General features: G+C 49.9%; 2 protein-coding genes and 1 non-coding gene across 4 annotated transcripts; 1 reads left to right on the top strand and 2 right to left on the bottom strand.

Moving 5' to 3' along the window:
- Window positions 1-7,666: 7,666 nt before the first annotated feature.
- On the bottom strand, window positions 7,667-9,344 carry LOC101606996 (cytochrome b-c1 complex subunit 8). 2 transcript variants are annotated; one of them, XM_045153194.1, is made up of 3 exons: window positions 9,269-9,344; window positions 8,985-9,150; window positions 7,667-7,854 (listed from the first exon to the last, which is right to left on the bottom strand). In XM_045153194.1, the coding sequence occupies exons 2-3, from the start codon at window positions 9,136-9,138 to the stop codon at window positions 7,760-7,762; spliced, it is 249 nt and encodes an 82-aa protein (XP_045009129.1). In that variant the 5' UTR covers window positions 9,139-9,150; window positions 9,269-9,344; the 3' UTR covers window positions 7,667-7,759. The 2 variants fall into 2 exon arrangements, with proteins under 2 accessions (XP_045009129.1, XP_045009130.1); XM_045153195.1 differs by having other exon boundaries at window positions 9,260-9,324.
- Window positions 9,345-12,920: 3,576 nt separating this feature from the next.
- On the top strand, window positions 12,921-19,086 carry Gdf9 (growth differentiation factor 9). Its single transcript, XM_004666567.2, has 2 exons — window positions 12,921-13,299; window positions 18,158-19,086. The coding sequence occupies exons 1-2, from the start codon at window positions 12,921-12,923 to the stop codon at window positions 19,084-19,086; spliced, it is 1,308 nt and encodes a 435-aa protein (XP_004666624.2).
- LOC123461885 lies at window positions 14,046-14,148 on the bottom strand. Its single transcript, XR_006637941.1, has one exon. It is a non-coding gene; the product is annotated as a U6 spliceosomal RNA (small nuclear RNA).
- Window positions 19,087-19,931: the final 845 nt, after the last annotated feature.

The following is a 19,931-nucleotide window of genomic DNA, read 5'->3' as shown; positions in this document are numbered from 1 at the left end:
GCCACGTGTAGCCACCAAGGGAGATCGGGAATCTGGCCACCCTTCTAAAATTGCTCAGCAGGCCTGGGTTTAAGCCCCAGAACAACAAAAAAAAAAAGGTCCCCAAATAGTTCAGATTACTCTAATCAAAATAGAATTTTAGGGCTGGAGAGATGCTCAGCACTTGCTTGCAAAGCCTGCCGGCCAGGGTTCAACTCCCCAGTGCCCACGTGAAACCAGGTGTGCAAAGTGGTGCATATCTAGAGTTCATTTCCAGCAGCACGAGGCCCTGATATGCCCATTCTCATTATTTCTCTCCCTCCCTCCCTCTCTCTGCTTGAAAATAAATAAAAATACATTTCAAAAACTAGAATTTTGCCAGGCGTGGTGGCGCACGCCTTTAATGCCAGCACTTGGGAGGCAGATGTAGGAGGATCGCCGTGAGTTCGAGGCCAGTCTGAGACTATGTAGTGAATTCCAGGTCAGTCAGCCTGGGCTAGAGTGATACCCTACTTCAAAAAATAATAGAATTTTATTCATCATTGAGAAATAATGGTGACCTTGAGCTTCGTCTAAGTAACAAGCACTGTGCTGTTGTCGCAGGTGTTGGACGTGGCCCTGATTTCCCATTTGTGGGAGAATACTTCAGCAAACAGTTCCATGACTGAGGTTCAGCATTTACATAAAGGCACCACCATCCTAATAACGTGCACCAGCTCATCTTTCCAGTGGAATGAAAACCCAGGGCTGGAGAGACGGCTGTAGTCGCAGTCATTAACCCGGGCCTTGGCAGGGCCTTTCCTTCCAGCAGCCTCAAGGCAGCAGATGTAAGGCTAAGTTCAAAGCGCAAAACCCCCAGTGAGTTTAGTGGCGATCCTTGCAGGTTTCTAGGGCAACAGAGGACCTGCATCAGAACATGAGCAGCTACTGGCTCTCACTAAATGTGGCCGCTTTATCGGAGACAGTCTCACAGGCTGGCCTAATTTTTATGATCCTTCTGCCATAACTTTTTTTTTTTTTTTTTTTTGCTCGCCTGCCCAGTTCCTCACGGGGAGCCTAGCTAAGCCTTTGCCAAGGTGCTTCTCTCAGTGGGATATGGGAAGAGTGGTTTGTTCCCTTGCTCCGAGCTAGAATGGACATGTAACAGAGCTGAAGGTAGGACAAGATGGCCACCAAGGCTGTGGCCAGGCAAACTGAGGGAGCTTCTTGCCCAGGTGGCGTGGTGGGTCCTTAGCTGTGTTGGGGTGGGGGTGACTCCATCGGCCGGTCATAAGTCCAGTCCTCTTGAACTGCGGAACTAGGTCTGCAGGGACCAGCGCCACTGGAACCTCAGAGCGAGCTGTGGAGAAGCCGGCTTGGGGGCCTCGTCTAGGCAGCCAGCCTTACAAACTCACGGCTAGGTAGCTGCTCCCTTCCTCCCCCAAGGCTGGATACTGGGTAACCCCCAAAGAGGAGACTAAGTACAACTTTGGGGTTGAGGAGGGACTGTGTGGTGACCCAGTGAACATTGAGTAAGAACACAAGTCCGATTAGATAAGCAAGTCTGAACAACGTGATGTCCTAGAAACAGTTGGGTCTGTAGGCTCAGTGCCAGCATCTCCTCCACCAGGGTGCGGTGACGTGGAGCCCACCCAAAAGGTGGGTCTTCTGCCAGCCCTCCATCCCCGCCTTGCTCTGCCCTGAGCAAGACCAAAACAGCCTTTTGTGTTGGTCTGAAGTTTGTGACACAGTCAAGAAAGAGTCTGAAGCCCAGACTCTGTGTTCAGGGCAAAGGACCCTGCATGGACGCAAACTGCCCAAGCCTCCTGACTCGGAGCTCTGTCTACATGCCAGCCCTTCCCAGAGAGTGGCCTAGTAGCGGCTTCACGCCTGTAATCTCAGCACTCGGGAGGCAGAGGTAGGAGGATCACTGTGAGTTCAAGGCCATCCTGAGACTCCATAGTGAATTCCAAGTCAGCCTGGGCTAGAGCAAGACCCTACCTTGAAAAACCAATAATAATAATAATAAATTAAAATTAATAAACAAATAGAGCTGAGCATGGTGGTGCTCGCCTTTAATCTCAGTACTTGGGAGGCAGAGGTAGGAGGATCTCTGAGTTCAAGGCCAGCCTGAGACTCCATAGTGAATTCCAAGTCAGCCTGAGCTATAGTGAGACCCTACCTCGAAAAAAAAATTAATAAGCAAATAAAAAAAGCTGCCGGGCATGGTGGCACATGCTTTTAATCCCAGCACTAAGGAAGCCAAAGCAGGAAGCCTGCTGTGAGTTCGAGGCCAGTGTGAGACTACATCGTGAATTCCAGGTCAGCCTGGGCTGCAGTGAGACCCTACCTCAGGGGGAAGAATGTCCTAGTAGGCGCTGTCTATGAAAGGAACCATCACTAGGGAAAGTCACTTACTATCTAAACAAACCCTGTAGTTGTTTCCTGTCTATTAAGGAGGCTGGGCATGTAGTTTAGTGGTACAGCCTTTACCCAACACATGGAAACACCTGGTTCTGATTGATCACCGCCACCGGAACACACACACACTCTTACACTTTGAACTGAGTCAATAGCACTTAGCTGCAGCCATTCTATATTTGGACCATGAAGACCTATTCCTGAAATTAAAACAAAACAAACAAAAAAAAATCCATGGGCTCTTGTGCTGTCAGATTGGTCAAAGCCTATGGCTAGGGAAGCGAGCGGTCTTAGAGAGAAAGCTACCACTGCCTTTCTTGCTGTTTTCTCAAGGTAGGGTCTTACTCTGGCCGAGAATGCACGGCTGCCTCTGCCTTCCTAGTGCTGGCATCGAAGGTGTGTGCCACCGTGCCCTGCTCACTAATGTCATTTTGTCCATCAAGCTGCCTTCTAAACATCCGTCTCTATGCCTATAGATGAGTGTTGCTCTCAGCCTTGGTCTAAGAAGCTTTTTCTAAAAAAATATATTAATTCGTTTGCAAGCATACACAGAGAGAGACAGAGGAGGGCACCCCAGACCCTCCAGCCACTGCAGACAAACTCCAAATGCATATGCCACTTTGTGCATCTGGCTTTATGTGGGTCCTGGGGAATCAAACCCAGCTCATCAAGCTTCGCCGGCAAGTGCTTTAACAGCTAAGTAATCTCTCCAGGCCCAAGAAACTTAATTTTCTTTTTGTTTTTCAAGGTAGGGCCTCACTCTAGCTCAGGCTGACCTGGAATTTACTCTGTATTCTCAGGGTGGCTTTGAACTCATGGCGATCCTACTACGTCTGCCTCCCAGGTGCTGAGACTAAAGGTGTATGCCACCACACCTGGCTCTTTTTTTCTTTCTTTCTTTCTTTCTTTCTTTCTCAAGGTAGGGTCTCTAGCCCAGGCTGACCCAGGAATTCATTATGTAGTCTCAGGCTGGCCTCAAACTCACAGCAATCCTACTTCTGCCTCCCAAGTACTGGGATTAAAGTCATGCGCTAACACGCTCAGCTAGAAGCTTGTTTTCTCAATGGACCGTGGCTCTGCAGAGACTCATAAATGGTCAAAGTGCTGAGGGTACATGACTGTTGATTAGCCCTAAGGGAGACATCTACTTTCTCTTCTCGAAGGCTCAGGAAACATCACTGAAGAGGGGGCAGAAAGCAAGTAACAGCAAGAGGAGTGGGAGGGAGGGGCGCTGTGGGACACTGCTTTCCAGACACGGTGTGGCCACTGCCCTCGCGGACTCAGGGCACTTGTGGCTCCCTGCACAGGACTGAGTCCACCATGGGTGGTGGAGGCACTTACGATGCCCACCCTGCCCTCTTTGAGGAGCTATTGGCAGTTTACGGTTGCTGGGTAGGGGAGACAATTTTTTTAGTGGTGTACACACTGCTCAGTTGCCCATGCCCTGGTAAATAACTCCCCATCCACATTCATGTAGGTGACCCTAATTAAACTCAGTGGAGTCACAAAAGAAAGGGGTGTGATTAAAGTACATTATAGGGCTGGAGAGATGGCTTAGCGGTTAAGCACTTGCCTGTGAAGCCTAAGGACCCCGGTTCGAGGCTCGGTTCCCCAGGACCCATGTTAGCCAGATGCACAAGGAGGCGCACACGTCTGGAGTTCGTTTGCAGAGGCTGGAAGCCCTGGCGCGCCCATTCTCTCTCTCCCTCTACCTGTCTTTCTCTCTGTATCTGTCGCTCTCAAATAAATAAAAATTAAAAAAAAAAAGAAATATAAAGTACATTATAAAATTGTCAAAAAATAATTTAAAAAACTTATAGGCTTAGCTGGGCATGGTGGTGCACGCCTTTAATCCCAGCACTTGGGAGGCAGAGGTAGGAGGATTGCTGTGAATTCGAGGCTACCCTGAGACTACATAGTGAATTCCAGGTCAGCCTGGGCTAGAGTGAGACCCTACCTCGGAAAACCATTAAAAAAAAATTATAGGCTTGAGCTGGGCATGGTGGTTCACACCTTTAATCCCAGCACTTGGGAGGCAGAGGTAGGAGGATCGCTGTGAGGTTGAGACCACCCTGAGATTACAGAGTGAATTCCAGGTCAGCTTGGGCTACAGTGAGACCCTACCTCGAAAAAAAAAAAATTATAGGCTTTCTGCAATCAAGAATTGTGCTGAATGAACAAAGAACAAATTCCCCAGTAGAAAAACCTCAGCAGCCGGGCATGGTGGCACATGCCTTTAACCCCAGCACTCAGGAGGCAGAGGCAGGAGTTCAAGGCCACCTGAGACTACATAGTGAATTCCAGATCAGCCCCTACCTTGAAAACCCAAAAAACAATTTTTAATTAAAATATTTTATTTTATTTTTTTATTTATTTGACACAGAGAGAGAGAGAGAGAGGGAGAATGGGCGCACCAGGGCCACCAGCAACTGCAAACAAACTCCAGACATATGCGTCCCTTGTGCAACTGGCTAACGTGAGTCCTGGGGAATCGAACCTGGGTCCTTTGGCTCTGCAGGCAAACACCTTAACCACTAAGCCATCCCTCCAGCCCCAAAAAACAAGAAAGAAAGAGAGAGAGAGAGAGAGAGAAAGTCCGAGAGCCCCAACTTCAGCGTGAGGAGAGAGCAATTAGCTGGGAGGCAGGAGGCTAAGCTTGGGCCCGGTCTGGGGAGAGCGTCTGAACATAGGTCTCTTCCCTCTTCAGCTTCTAGTCACTTCTGTCCGTGGGACAGACTGCATCTCGGATCTCAGGTCTCCTAGGCACTGACATTTGGGGATCCAGCTGATTAATTTACAAGTTTGCCAGCTGAGAGCCGGGTTATTCTGGATTCAACTGCGGGGCAGTGTGCCCCAGGAGTCAGCGCTGGGATGACATGGGAGAGGTGGTGGAGATCTCCGAGCAGCTGTCTGAAATGCTTCCCAGGTGCAGAGAGGAGGACTTGGCAGTAATTGGAAGCCTTTTTGTCGTCCCTGAGCGGGAGGTGCCTAATAAAAGACGAAAGTCTTAGAAATGGAAAAACGTTTCCAAGTAAAATTTCAACAAAGGGTCAAAGTGTATTTGCTATTTTTACTGGCCATTGTTGGCAGACATCTGGCCAGCACCAGGCACGGTCCAAATCTGGACATTGAGAACTCCCTTCCCAGAGATAAAAGCCACCTGGGGGCAGGAGCCTGTGGCCAAGGGTTCAGTGAGACGCAGCAGGTGGAAGAGCCACGCCCAGGGCTGGCAGCTCCAGGTGAGTGGGCACTCGGCCCCGCCCACAGCAGCTGCCCTCCCTTCCTTAAAAGGCTTGGCTCGGGTTCTCTGTGGATTCCTATGTGAAACATGCCACCTCACGAGGAGTAGCAGTGGCACGGCTCACCGCTTCCCACATGGCACTGTCCGAATGCCCCTGTAGCGAAGAGGGAAGCCTTTCTCTGGCGGTTGGGCAGAGGGCACTTAGCCAGGAGCCATGGTGGTAAATGCCTGAAACTCAGCAACTGCCAAATGGAAGCAGGCTGCTCCGTTGTCCAAGGCTGGCCTTGGCTACACAGGGAGCTGGAGACCAGCTTGGGATACATGAGACAGTCTCAAAACGCCAAAAAGAAAATTCCAGCCATGACCTTGTGCTTAGACTAATACAAGCTTACGGCAGGGGCAGGTTTTCTTCACCAGGGCGCTCCTGGGGTGAAGGGGTGAGCAGATTAAATACCTGCTATGGGTTAGAATAAAAAGCCCAGGAAGGGGGACTATCCCCTAGGAAGGAGAGAAGAAAAAAAAAAAATCACACTAACAGCCTATCAAGTGTCCTCCAAGCTGAGAATCTGCCAAACTAATTCAAGGTCAGGCCGGATGCATACACCTCCTTCAGGCCCGCAGCTTGGATCATGTTGAGGAGTTTATGAGCCAATTATGTTTCAGACACAGGGGTAAGTACGGAGAGCCAAGAAAACACGGGACTGCTGAGGGATGGCTTCACCCAGATCTCCCTCACAACTTCACTCATGTCCCTTGCTTCACCATCTCTACAACCCAAGGACTTTGTGCTGACATTTCTTAGGGCTCCAGCAGGCAGAGAAAAGGAGTTTGAATATAGGAACACCATCAGGCACCGCCACCTCCCGCATCCAGCCTCACAATCCAACTTATTTTAAAGATTTTTCTGTTGCTGAATTTTGAGTCTCAGCCTGGGCTACAGTGAGACCCTACCTCGAAAAACCAAAAGAGAAAAAGTTAACAGCAAGTCAGGTGTGCTAGCACATGCCTTTAGCCAGAAGGCTGAGGTAGGACAGCCGTGCGTTTGAGGCCAGAGGGCCTAGGGGACTTCAGAGCAGCCTGGGCTGGAGTGACTGCCAGCCACACCCTGCCACCTCCTGCAGGCGGAAAACAGTACCTACTCCACCCAAAAGCTCACCCAAAGGCCTTCCCATTCAGGGACAGACTATTTTAAGCATTATGGTCCACACATGACTAAAAGCCATTGTTGGTTCCATGGTACAAAAGCAGCCACAGTTCACTGACCCCTGCAGTAGAGGCCAAGGGAGGACCTCATCTTTCACAGCTGAAGCCCCTCAGGTAAGGGAAGCCTGCGTGCCTATGTACGTTTGCTTGCTTGCCAGGGCCTCTTGTTGCTACAAAGGAATGCCAGACACATGCGCCACTTTAGTACCTGGCTTTACCTCCTGGGGAATCGAACCTAGGCCAGCAGGCTTTGCAAACAAGTGCCTATAACTGCTCAGCCCCGTCCCCACCACGAGCACGGCTTTGGAGCGCAGGCTCTACTCGCGGCCATGTGAATCAAATGTAGTATGTGACGCTTCAAAGGTTGCCGTGAAAGTTCACTGTGTGACTGCCACGCGCACCTGACGCTGTCGTCAACCGTCACTGGACGGCCAGGGCCCGTGCCACCCACACCTGGTGAGCCTCAGTACTCAACCGTCACTGGACGGCCAGGGCCCGTGCCACCCACACCTGGTGAGCCTCAGTACTCAACCGTCACTGGACGGCCAGGGCCCGTGCCACCCACACCTGGTGAGCCTCAGTACTCAACCGTCACTGGACGGCCAGGGCCCGTGCCACCCACACCTGGTGAGCCTCAGTAATTAACCGTCACTGGACGGCCAGGGCCCGTGCCACCCACACCTGGTGAGCTTCAGCATTTGCAGCCACTGCCCAGAATGGTGGCCACTCTTTCCCCAGCCCAGGCTAGGCGAAGCTGCCGGGACCCCTGCTGAGGGGAACTCGTGAGCGCAGATGTTAGCAGCCACACTGATCACTCTGCTCACAAAGACAAAGTGACAACAGTAGGGCCATAGGAAGTTTATTATGTTTTCAAGACACTACAACACAGACTCCTCTCCCAGAGAAGGTCTTGACACTGCCATCCAGACGTGTGGCTCACTTGTCATTTTCATAGGTGGCCAGATTCTTCCTCTTGGATTTCTCAAACTCCTGGTTTCCCCATGTGTAGATAAGATAAAACGCTACAAATGCTTGAAAAAAAAAAAAAGGAGAGTGTTAAGTGGTGAATATATAAAAAACAGGACACAGGCTCTCAGGTGTCTTAAGACAGATTCCGCCCCTGGTTGCTCACTAGCTTTTAAGAAACTACCTTAAAACAGGAGGATCAAGAAAGGTTACATAGGCAGGCACGGTGGCGCACGCCTTTAGTCTCAGCACTTGGGAGGCAGAAGTAGGAGGATCTCTGACTTCGAGGCCACCCTGAGACTACATAGTGAATTTCAGGTCAGCCGAGCCAGAGTGAGACCCTTAGAATAAATAATTTTTTTTAGAAAGGTTACATTACACACTTATTAACCAAAAGACTCAAAGACGACTGGGTGTGTGTCTTTTTTTGTTGTTTTATTGAGGTAGGGTCTCACTGCAGCCCAGGGAGACCTGGAATTTACTCTGTGGTCCCAGGCTATCCTTGAACTCACAGCAATCTTCCTACCTTTGCCTCCTAACTCCTCGAGTTAAATACGTGTGCTACCACGCCTGACTTAGGTTTTTTTTTGTTTTTGTTTTTGGGTTTTTGAGGTAGACTCTCACTCTAGTCCAGGCTGACCTGTAAAATTCACTATTAGTCTCAGGTTGGTTCAATTTTTTTTTCTTTTAATTTATTGAGAAAGAAAGAATGGGCACACGAGGGCCTAAAGCCACTGCAAACGAACTCCAGATGCATGCGCCAACTTGTACAGCTGGCTTATGTGGGCACTGGGGAATCGAACCTGGGTCATGCAAGTACTTTTAATTGCTAAGCCATCTCTCCACTTTGTTTTTAACATTTTAATTATTTGAGCGAGAGAGCAGCAGATTTTACTCACACACACACACACACACACGGGGGGGGGGGAGAGAGAGAAGAGGGGAGAAGGGGGGGCTCTACATAGGTAGTGGGGATTAGGACCGGGGTCCTTTGGCTTTGCCAGCAGGCGCCTTAACCGCCCAGCCGTCTCTCCAGCCCTCAACGAAGGTTCAGTGAGATGAACCGGATGAAAGTCACCCAGGGTCCCTTCCGCACTCGGCGTGGCGGCCCGGGCCTCCAGGGCTGGCCCTCCCGAGGCCAGGGCGGGCGGGTCTCGGCCGCCCCGGCCCCGCGTGCAGGGACGCGGACACTCACGCGGCACGACGCGCAGGGCGGAGGCGCGCGCGCGGCGCAGCACGTTGGGGACGCCGTGGCTGAAGAAGTGCGGGAAGGCGCGCTGCTCGAAGGGCGACAGGCTGTACGAGATCACGTGCCGCACCCGCGCCAGCTTCCCGAACTCGCGGCCCATGCTGCCGGCGGCCTGCGGACGGACGGACGGTCGGTCAGCGCGCACGGGGACGCGCCCCCGCCCGCCCCCGCCCCCGCCCCCGCCCCCGGCCGGCCGCCCGCGCCCGCCCGCCTGCCCGCACCGGGGTCACCTCGCCCTCCACCGACGCCGATCCACCGGCTTCGCGACGTCACCGCCCGCAGCGGCGGAAGCCGGGACGGAGGGCGGTGGCGTCACTTCCGGGACGTGCCACGCGCCCGAGGGCTCCAGGGGGAGGGGCGCGGTCTGCCGCGGCCGGTGGGCGGGGATGCCGGGCCGCCCTGCCCGCAGAGTCTCTGCAAAGTGCAGCCACAAAAATCACTTCCCATACAGTGATTGTGATGGGGAGGTAATATGATGGAGAATGGAATTTCAAAGGGGAAAGTGTGGGGGAGGGAATTACCATGGGATTTTTTTCTAATCATGGAAAATGCTAATAAAAATTTTAAAATAAATAAATAAAATATTTTTAAAAATCACATCCCAGCACTAGGGAGGCGGAGGTAGGACGATCGCCGTGAGTTCGAGGCCAGCCTGAGACTGCAGACTGAATTCCAGGACAGCTGGGGCTACAGTGAGACTCTAAACACCCACCCTCCCTCTCTCTCTCTCTCTCTCTCTCTCTCTCTCTCTCTCTCTCTGCACGGGAGATGGCTCAGAGGTTCGGATGCTTGCAAAGCCTGCCAGCCTGGCTCTGGTTCCCCCAGCATCCACATGAAGCCAGATGCAAGCATCCAGCGCTCCTTTGTTGTGGCAGGAAAGCTTGATGCGCCCATACAACCACGCATGCGCAGAAATAAACAGAATTTGAAAACATAACCGTCCATCAATTGGCAAACGCTGTTAGGAGCGTGGGCGGCTGGTTTGACACAGGGAGGGTTATGTCTTAATGCCCAGACTCTTTCCACTCTGTGTGTGGGCCGCTATTGTATTTCCCCTAAAGTGCATTCATTCTCCGTATTGATACTGTGGTCCCGTGGGGCTCACCGGCTTTTTTCCTGCACAGTGTAAATACTCTTGTCAACGGGATAGTTGTCAATATAGAATCAGAGGCTACGCTCTCATTCAACAATTTGCATCACCCTGCGTATAGCCGCAGACCACCGAGCCATGGAAACATTGGATTTAAATTTCGCAGCCGTACCTCAGCTTTATTAATCTGGTACTGCACAAGCTGGTTTTGCATCTAGCACTGTGAGTGACTTTCTTTCTCCCCAGAGAATAGTCTCCTTGCAGCTCTTCCTTGTGCCCTTTTTCCTAAAATAGTATCAGGCCAGGTTTCAGCTCCAAGGCAGGAACATGAATACTTATGACAGTTAAGGATCAAAATAGTGTGGGCGGGCTGGAGAGATGGTTCAGCCCTTGAGGCCCTTGCCTGCAAAGCCTAATAACCTGAGTCTGCTTCCCCTGTACCCAAGTAAAGCCAGATGCACAAAGTGGCACATGCACCTGGAGTTCGTTTACAGCAGCTAGAGGCCATGGCATACCCCTACTCCGTGTTTCTCTGCTTTCAAATAGATAAATAAAAATATTTTTAAAAAACAGTGTAGGTAGCCGGGCGTGGTGGCGCACGCCTTTAATCCCAGCACTCGGGAGGCAGGGGTAGGAGGATCGCTGTGAGTTCAAGGCCACCCTGAGACTACAGAGTGAATTCCAGGTCAGCCTGAGCTAGAGTGAGACCCTACCTTGCAAAAAAAAAAAAAAAAAAAAAAAAAAAAACAGTGCGGGCAAGGCCATCATAATAGGAATAAAAGATCATGACATCAAAATAAAAGAGAGGGACTAGATAGATGGCTTAGCGGTTAAGGCGTTTGCCTGCAAAGCCAAAGGATCCTGGTTTCATTCTCCAGGTCCCACGTAAGCCAGATGCACAAGGGGGCGCATACATCTGGAGTTCCTTTGCAGAGGTCTGGAGGTCCTGGCATGCCCATTCTCTCTTTCTCTCCTTCTCTTTCCCTTCCTCCCTCTTTCTCTTTCAAATAAATAAATGAAAAATATAAAAAACTAAAAGAGAGACTGATTGGGGGGATATGATGGAGAGTGGAGTTTCAAAGGGTAAAGTCGGGGAAGGGAGGGAATTATCATGGGATATTGTTTACAATTATGGACATTGTCAATAAAAATAAATAAATATTTTTAAAAAACAGTGTAGGAAACCAGGCGTAGTGGTGAACGCCTTAAATCTCAGCACACAGGAGGCAGAGGTAGGAGGATTGCCACCCTCCTTGTGCATCTGACTGAACATGGGACCTGGGGAATCAAACTCGAGTGGTTTTACAGGCAAGAGTCTCAACTGCTGAGCCATTTCTCCAGCCCAGCTGAAGAAGTGGCTCAGCAGTTAAAAGTGCTTGCTTGCAAAACCTGACAGCTTGGGTTGGGTTCCCCAGTATCCTCCTAAAGCCAGACCCACACAATCATTTACAGTGGCAAGAGGTCTTGGTGCATCCCTTCTCATGCTCTCTCTCTTTCTCAGCTTATAACTAACTAATACAAATAAAAAAAAAAAATTAAACTAGCGAGGCATGGTGTTGCATGCCTTTAATCCCACCATTGAGAGGCTGAGATAGGTGAATCACTGTGAGTTTGAGACCAGCCTAGAGCTACAGAGTGAGTTCCAGGTCAGCCTGGGCTAGAGTGAGACCCTGCCTCAAAAACAAAACAAAACAAAGCAGAACAAAAAGCACCTAAAAAGCCAGGTGTGGTGGCGCACGCCATTAATCCCAGCACTCATGAAGCCTCCCTGAGACTACGTAGTTAATTCCAGGTCAGCCTGGACCACAGTGAGACCCTACCTCAAAAAAGAAAGAAAGAAAGAAAGAAAGAAAGAAAGAAAGAAAGAAAGAAAGAAAGAAAGAAAGAACCAAAAACAAACAAACCAAAAACTATATTGCAGTCAGGCATGGTGAGGCACACCTTTAATCCAAGCACTCAAGAGGCTGAAGTAGGAGGATTACTATGAATTCAAGGCCAGTTGGACAGATGAGACCTTACCACGAAACACACACACACACACATCTTATAAAGCCTGTAAGTTCAGTTTCAATTCCCAATTCACCCACATAAAGCTGGACAGACCTTCATTTGCAGCAACAAGAGACCCTGGAGCACGCCCCCACATATGCGAACAAAAAATTTAAATAAATAAAAGACTTTGCAAGTGCGGTTACAGTCACCAACATCATATTCCCCAGAGTCAGTCACTTTAAATCACTTAGGCTGGCTGAACAACCTAAGGGCTCTCTGAAATTCCTGTGCCAATTGTGACTTTCTCTCCAAGTCACCACGAAGAAAAGAATTACTTATTCTAAGCACCTGGAAGTGAGGGCCATAGATGAATCGAATGAAGAAGAAAGAGAGGGGTGGGGGGAAGCAATTCTAATATTTCCCCAGCTACTTTAGCCCCCAAAGATTTTAAGACAATTCCTCAATTACTCTTAAGACTTTCAGCTATATAACTCTTGTCCGCTAAGATCATGAGAGTTTGACAAGTTTGTAAACATCAGAGTAGTAAACATCAGAGAAAGGGAATCAGAAAGGTAAATAACCAGATGAATCTGTACGTAATGAGGACAAATTGGATAAGAAGAGTCTATCAGCTGACTGCTATAGAGCTGATCAAGATGGCTTTCAGCTCTGCGTCCTTAAGGGCTGATTGCTGAAGCCAGGCCAGTCCACCACACAGCTAAATTTTATTTAAGAGACCAAGGCACGTTAGGAGGCAGACTGGCATGGGGTCATGCTTCCCTTCTTAGTCCTCCCCAGCCATGGCACTTTGCGGGCAATTCCTGCTTCCGCTCTGCTGCTTGGCCTGGCTGGGTTTGCCCACGAGCCTCGGGGAGGCTCAGCTTGCAGCTGGCGCGAGCTGGGGGTCTGAGGCCGACCCTTGGTCCTTGCTGCAGCCCGTGGATGGGGCCGACAGGTCCGGCCTCCTGCCCCCTCTCTTCAAGGTCCTGTCCGACAGGCGGGCCAAGGCCCCGAGGCTGCAGCCTGACTCCAGGGCCCTGCAGTTCATGAAGAGGCTCTACAAGACCTACGCCACCAAGGAGGGCGTCCCCAAGCCCAGCAGAAGTCACCTGTACAACACCGTCCGCCTCTTCAGCCCCTGCGCCCAGCCCAGGCAGCCTCCGGGGGGCCGGGGGACGGGTATGAAGGGGTCTGGCAGAGGGAGGGTGGTACAGGCTTGCGTCCCTTTGCTATTTTGAGCCCGGGTCTCGCCATGTAGCACCAGCTGTCCTCAAACTCCTCATTCTCCTGCCTCAGCTTCCCGGGCGCTGGGCTCACTCAAGCTCAAGTCCCCACGCCCGGCTTGAGTTTTGATTGCTAACTTACATTAAGTTTGGCATGGTTCCTTTTCTTTCTTTTTTTCCTTTTCTTTCTTGATGTAGGGTCTCACTCTAGCCCAGACCGACCTGGAATTCTCTATGTAGTCTCACGGTGGTCTCGAACTCACGGCGATCCTCCTACCTCTGCACACCTGGCTAATTGTTTGTTTTTTGTTGTTGTTTTATTTTTTTTATTTACTTGAGAGCGTGAGAAGAGGGAGGAAGAGAGAATGGGCGCACCAGGGCCTCCAGCCACTGCAAATGGACTCCAGATACATGCGCCACCTTGTGCATCTGGCTAACGTGGGTCCTGGGGAATCAAACCTGGGTCCTTTGGCTTCGCAGGCAGGCGCCTTAACCGCAAAGGCATCCCTCTGGCCCCAATTGTTTGGTTTTATTTATTTATTTTATTTTTTTGATGTAGGGTCTCACTTTAGCCCAGGCTTACTATTCACTATGTAGTCTCAGGTTGGCCTCAAACTCTCAGTGATCCTCCTACCTCTGCCTCCCAAGTGCTGAGATTAAAGGTGTGTGCCACCATGCCTGACCTTATTTTTATGTTTTTATTGAAATATGGAGCGTTTCACAAATGTGTGTGTCATTCTTGTGAAAGGCCATGCTAATCTCTGTGTCGTTCTAATTTTAGTACTTGTGCTGCCAAAGTGAACACTGGCTTTTGATTAAGATGGTTTCATTCTGTAGCCCAGGCTGGTCTCCAATCTGTGGCAATCCTTCTGCCTCAACATCCCAAATGCTGGGATTACGGACACAAGACACCACGCCTGCTCGATATAGTTGACTTCTAAGGCTAAAGGAGACTTAGAGGCTTTAAAGGCCAGTGAAAGTTCTGGAGGCTAGCGTCTCTTTCTATTCTGCAAGCTGTTGCCTTGGAAATGCGCCTAAAACCTCTTGTTAGTGTCGGCATGCGCTGTGTTAAAGGTGATATTTCCCATCTTTTGTTTTCTGAGAGAGGAAAGCTTCAGTCTCCATTTGGCACAGTAGGTCCTTAAAAAAATCAAAGTGAGCTGGAGAGATGGTTTGCCTGCAAAGCCTGAGGACCCAGGTAAGATTCCCGAGGACCTATGCAAGCCAAATAGATGCACAAGGTGGTGCAGGTATCTGGAGTTAATTTGCAGAAGCTGAAGGCTCTGGCACACCTATTCTCTCTCTCTCAAATAACTAAATAAAAATAAAAATTATTTAGAAAGACAAAGTGGTAGGGGTCGGGTGGTGGAGCTTAGCCTTGTGTTTGTATAAGGCTGAGTCCCATCCCCACCAAAAAAGTATTGCTCAACAGTGAATGCAGTGCTGCAGTTTGGCACGAAAGAGGAACAGGGATTTAGACAAAACTATATAGCTATATTCACCAGCTCATGATATAAAGAAATCCTACATGCACAGGGCAGTTGTAGCTGTTTAAAACCCAGCCTTCTTCCTCCAGGTCTTTTGTGAGTTACCCTAGGGGCTCTCCATTTGTTTGTTATTTTGTTTTGTTTGAAATAAGATCTCCTGGAACTCCAGGTTCTCCTGAACTCACTGTGTAGTTGAGGATGACCTGGAACTCTTAACCCTTCTCCTACCTCCCAAATGGTGTGGCCACTATGCCCTGTTTATGCAACGCTGGAGATTGAACCCAGGGCTTTGTATGCTAGGCAAACACTCATCAACCGAGGCACATGTTTTCACCACTCAGTCTGTTTCCAGTCTGAGTGTCTAAGTGAATTTGGTTCGTCAAATGCTTGTTGTTTTTAAAATTTTTTTTGAGAGACAGAGTGTGTGTATGGGTTTGTGCACGCCAGGGCCTCCAGCCACTGCAAAAATGAACTCCAGATACATGCGCTACCTTGGTGCATCGGGCTTCTATGGGTCCTGAAAAATCGAACCTGGGTCCTTTGGCTTGACAGGCAAACACTTTAACCACTAAGCCACCTATCCAGCCCAAGTAAAAAAGTGGTTTTTTTTGTTGTTGTTGTTTTGATTTTTTTCTAGGTGATTTTGCCCGGCCCAGGCTGACCTGGAATTTACCATGTAGTCTCAGGGTGGCCCTGAACTCCCAACGATCCTCCTACCTTTGCCTCCCAAGTGCTGGGATTAAGGCATGTGCCACCACACCAGACTCATCAAATGTTTTTAATTGACTTTGTTCATTGTCTTCAGAAATCTGATAAGTTTTTGAATTATGTTTTTGGTTTTGCCTATGGTGATTTCCCAGAGGGAAGATACATTGAGCTTCCTCTATTTACAGCAAGGTGTTAGGACTGAAACCAGAATGGAGTAATTAATTCCCTGTGGCTTTATTTTTCTGTCAAAGCTGTTCTGAATTTCTGGGGATAAGATATTCACTGGTGACCAGTATAAGTGTGTGTGTGGGGGGGTGAGGATGAGCAATGGAATGGGGAGTATGATTAACATGTATTTATATATGAACATGCCATAGTGACAGCCATTATTTTGTACAATCAATGTGTTAATTTAAACAGGAAAAGAAAAATGTTACTAGGAATTAGTTGTGGTACCAGATTATACGCACGCACACGCGTGTGCGCGCACGCACACACACACACACACACACATATAGTATGTATACACATATGCATGTGTGTATGTATGTGTGTCTGGGTGTGTTTTAAAATATTTGAGAGAAAGAGAAATAAGCAAACAGAAAGCTGGGCATGGTGGTGCACACCTTTAATTTCAGCACTTGGGAGGCAGAGGTAGGAAGATTATCATGACTTCAAGGCCACCCTGAAACTACATAGTGAATTCCAGATCAGCCGGGCTAGAGTAAGACCCTACCTCAATATACCAAAAAGGAGGGGCTAGAGAGATGGCTAAGAGATGGCTTAGCCTAAGAACCCCGGTTAGATTCTCCAGGTCCCACGTTGGCCAGATGCGCCAGGGGCTGCATACATTTGGAGTTTGTTTGCAGCTGGAGGCCCTGGGGTGTCCATTCTCATTTTCTCTCTCTCTCTCATTTCTCCTTCTCACTCTAATAAATAAAAGTAAAATCTAAGAAAAAAAAGTATATATTAAAAAAAAAACAGAAAGAAAATAAGGCAGACAGAAAGTGAGAGAGAATGGACACGTCAGGGCCTCCAGCTACTGCAAAGGAACTCCAGACGCGTGCGCCCCCTTGTGCATCTGGTGTTGCATGGGTCCTGGGAAATCAAACTTGCATCCTTAGGCTTTATAGGCAAGCACCTTAACTGCTAAGCCATCTCTCCAACCCCTGTGTGAGTTTTGAGTTAGTCTCATTACATATCCCTGGGTGGCCTCAAATTCATGGTAATACTTTAAAAAAAAAATTAGGGCCGGAGAGATGGCTCAGTGGTTAAGGCATTTGCCTGCAAAGCCAAAGGACCCGTGTTAGCCAGATGCACAAGGGGGCACATGCATCTGGAGTTCGTTTGCAGTGGCTTGGAGGCCCTGATGTGCCCATTCTTTCCTTCTCTTTGTACTTGGCTATTTCTTTTCTTTTCTTTTCTTTTCTTTTCTTTTCTTTTCTTTTCTTTTCTTTTTTCTTTTTTTTTTCTTTCTCAAGGTAGGGTCTCACTCTAGCCCAGGCTGACCTGGAATTCACTCTGTAGTCTCAGGGTGGCCTTGAACTCATGGCGATCCTCCTATCTTTGCCTCCCCAGTGCTGGGATTAAAGGCAAGCACCACCATGCCCTGCTGTACTTGCCTACTTCTATATCTCTTTCTAAGAAATAAATAGAAATAAAATATTAAAAAGTATTTTTGTGGGCTGGAGAGATGGCTTAACAGTTAAGGCATTTGCCTACGAAGCCTAAGGACCCAGTTTGACTCCAGATCCCACGTAAGCCAGACGCACAAAGTGCAAGGTCTCACATGCCCATTAGGTGGCACAAGCATCTGGTGTTCAGTTGCAGTGGCTGAGGCCCTGGTGTGCTACTTCTGTTTCTTTCAAAAAAGAAAAATATTTGTTTACATGCAAGGAGAGGGAGAGAATGAGAATGAATGAATGAGTGAATGAATGAATGTGAGCCCAAGTTCCTCCAGCGCCCACAAATGAACTCCAGATGCACACACCACTTTGTGCATCTGGCTCTACATGGGTGCTGGAGAATCAAACGCGGGCATCGGGCTCTGGAAGCAGACGCCGTAACTTCTGAACCACCTCCCCAGCCCTCATGTCGATACTTTTGCTCCCGCCTGCTGGGCACGGGGAGTGCAAGTGGGCACCCCCACAGCCAGCTCCGGACGTGGTTTCCTTTCCTTGCAGTACTGGGGACCCAGGGCCTTGCACATGCTAGGCAAGTGCTCTGCCACACACTACATGCCAATCCTCCGTGCCAGCCGCCGCCTCCTCACTTTGTTTTTGAGGCTGGAGGTTAGGGAAGAGAGAGGGGACATTGCTATTAAGCAGTGGCAATTCTAGGAGTTGGAGAGACCTCAGTGGTTGAGGCGCTTGCCTGCAAAGCCTGGTTCAATTCTTAGTTCACCAGTACCAGCGTGTAGCGAGACGCACAAAGTGGCGCATGTGTCGAGTTCGTTTGCAGCAGCTGAAGGCCCTGGCATGCCCATTCATTCTGTCTCTGCTTGCATCAGTTTATCTCTACATAGCTCATACAAAGAATTAAAAAAGTACCAATTCCTTGATTTGACTTTCAGTACTGTCTGACTTGTCTGAAGCAGTTCTGATGGGTTTTTCTTCTCAGGCCTCCCGCCTGAGGACCTGGCGTTTAGCCTGGACCGGGTGACGGCCGCGGAGCGCCTGCTCAAGTCCGTGTTGCTCTACACCCTGGACAGCTCCGTTTCGCTCGCCTCGGCCGCCTCGTGTGCGTGCAACCTGCTGGTGACGGAGCCCACCTCTTCTGGCAACGCTGCCCCACGGGCACCATACCCCTTGACCTTGAGGAGCCACCGATGGATTGAGATCGACGTGACCTCCCTGCTGCAGCCTCTGGTGGACTCGAGCCAGAGGAGCGTCCGCCTGTCCATCAACTTCACCTGCACCAAGGGCCAGGGCGCCAGGGACGGTGTGTTCAGCGTGGCTCTCCCGGTGCCCCCCTCGCTGATCTTGTATCTGAATGACACCAGTGCTCAGGCCTATCACGGGGGACATTCCCTTCACTCTGCCAGGAGGCCTCCGCCGAGTCCCAAGCCCGAGAAAAGCGTGGGTGTCCATCCCGTGGCCGAAGAGGCCGCGGAGGGCGAGCGGTCAGCCAGGCACCGGCGGGGGCAGGAGGCCATCGGCTCGGATGCCAAGAAGCCGCCGCTTCCAGCTTCCTTCAACCTGAGCGAGTACTTCAAACAGTTTCTCTTCCCCCAAAACGAGTGTGAGCTCCACGACTTCAGGCTCAGCTTCAGCCAGCTCAAGTGGGACAACTGGATCGTGGCCCCGCACAGGTACAACCCTCGGTACTGCAAAGGGGACTGTCCCCGGGCTGTGAGGCACCGCTACGGCTCGCCGGTCCACACCATGGTGCAGAACATCATCTACGAGAAACTCGACTCATCGGTGCCCAGGCCCTCGTGTGTCCCTGGCAAATACAGCCCCTTGAGCGTCCTGACCATTGAACCCGATGGCTCCATTGCTTACAAAGAGTACGAAGACATGATAGCCACCAAGTGCACCTGCCGTTAGCTCGGGCCCGCTCCCACCTGGCAACGCGAGAGCCCGCGAGCAGGCGTCCTTGGTGGGCAGAGCAGCTGTGTGAGGGGCAGCACGTGCTTGGGACATCCGTGGGTACAAAAGGGACACAGCAGTTGTGACCACTTTAGTATCGTTGTTACTGCTATTTCCACACTTGAGTGCCCCCCCCACTTTTTTTTCCCACTGGTCTTGATTTTTTTTTTCTCCTCCCCCCCCCACAAATCTTATTTTTGCTGGAAAACGTTATTAGCATAAGTCTTGGATGGAATTACAGCTACGGACACATCAGAGGGTTTTAGCTTATGTAATGGAGGAGTAAGTTCCTGTCCATGGCATGAATGCAGTGTGCCCTATTCAAGGTCCAGTGTCACATGGTCATCCGCACGCAAGTGCCTGGGAGTGAGCCATCTCTCCAGCCCTGCGGGTGATCATTTCGGGGAGAGGAAGGCTCGACTAACAGCTGCCCGTGGCTTTGCTTTGGCTTTTTGCTTTTCTTCTGAGTGAGAGAAGCTAACTCTCCTGCCAGGGTCAGAGCAGCTTTTGGCACTTCTGCCAACCGTGACTGGGGCACAGCGCGCTCGTTCTGTTCATGCACTGGCTCGTGTAAATCAGATTCATGTAAAATATCACACTTATAAGATAAATAAATTAATAAGTTAATTAATAAACCCTTGTCCCATTCATTGAAAGGAGATTGCCAAGCAGATTTCTCCTCCCCCCCCAAAAAAAAAGCTACATGAAAAAATTTGTTTGGGGGTTTTCAAGGTAGCTTCTCTCCCTCTCCCTCTCTCTCTCCTTCCCCCCCCCCCCCCAGGCTGCCCTGGAATTCACTATGT

The sequence above is a fragment of the Jaculus jaculus genome, chromosome 6 (assembly GCF_020740685.1).
Source record: "Jaculus jaculus isolate mJacJac1 chromosome 6, mJacJac1.mat.Y.cur, whole genome shotgun sequence".
NCBI lineage: Eukaryota > Metazoa > Chordata > Mammalia > Rodentia > Dipodidae > Jaculus > Jaculus jaculus.
This window is presented reverse-complemented; position numbering and strand designations above follow the sequence as displayed.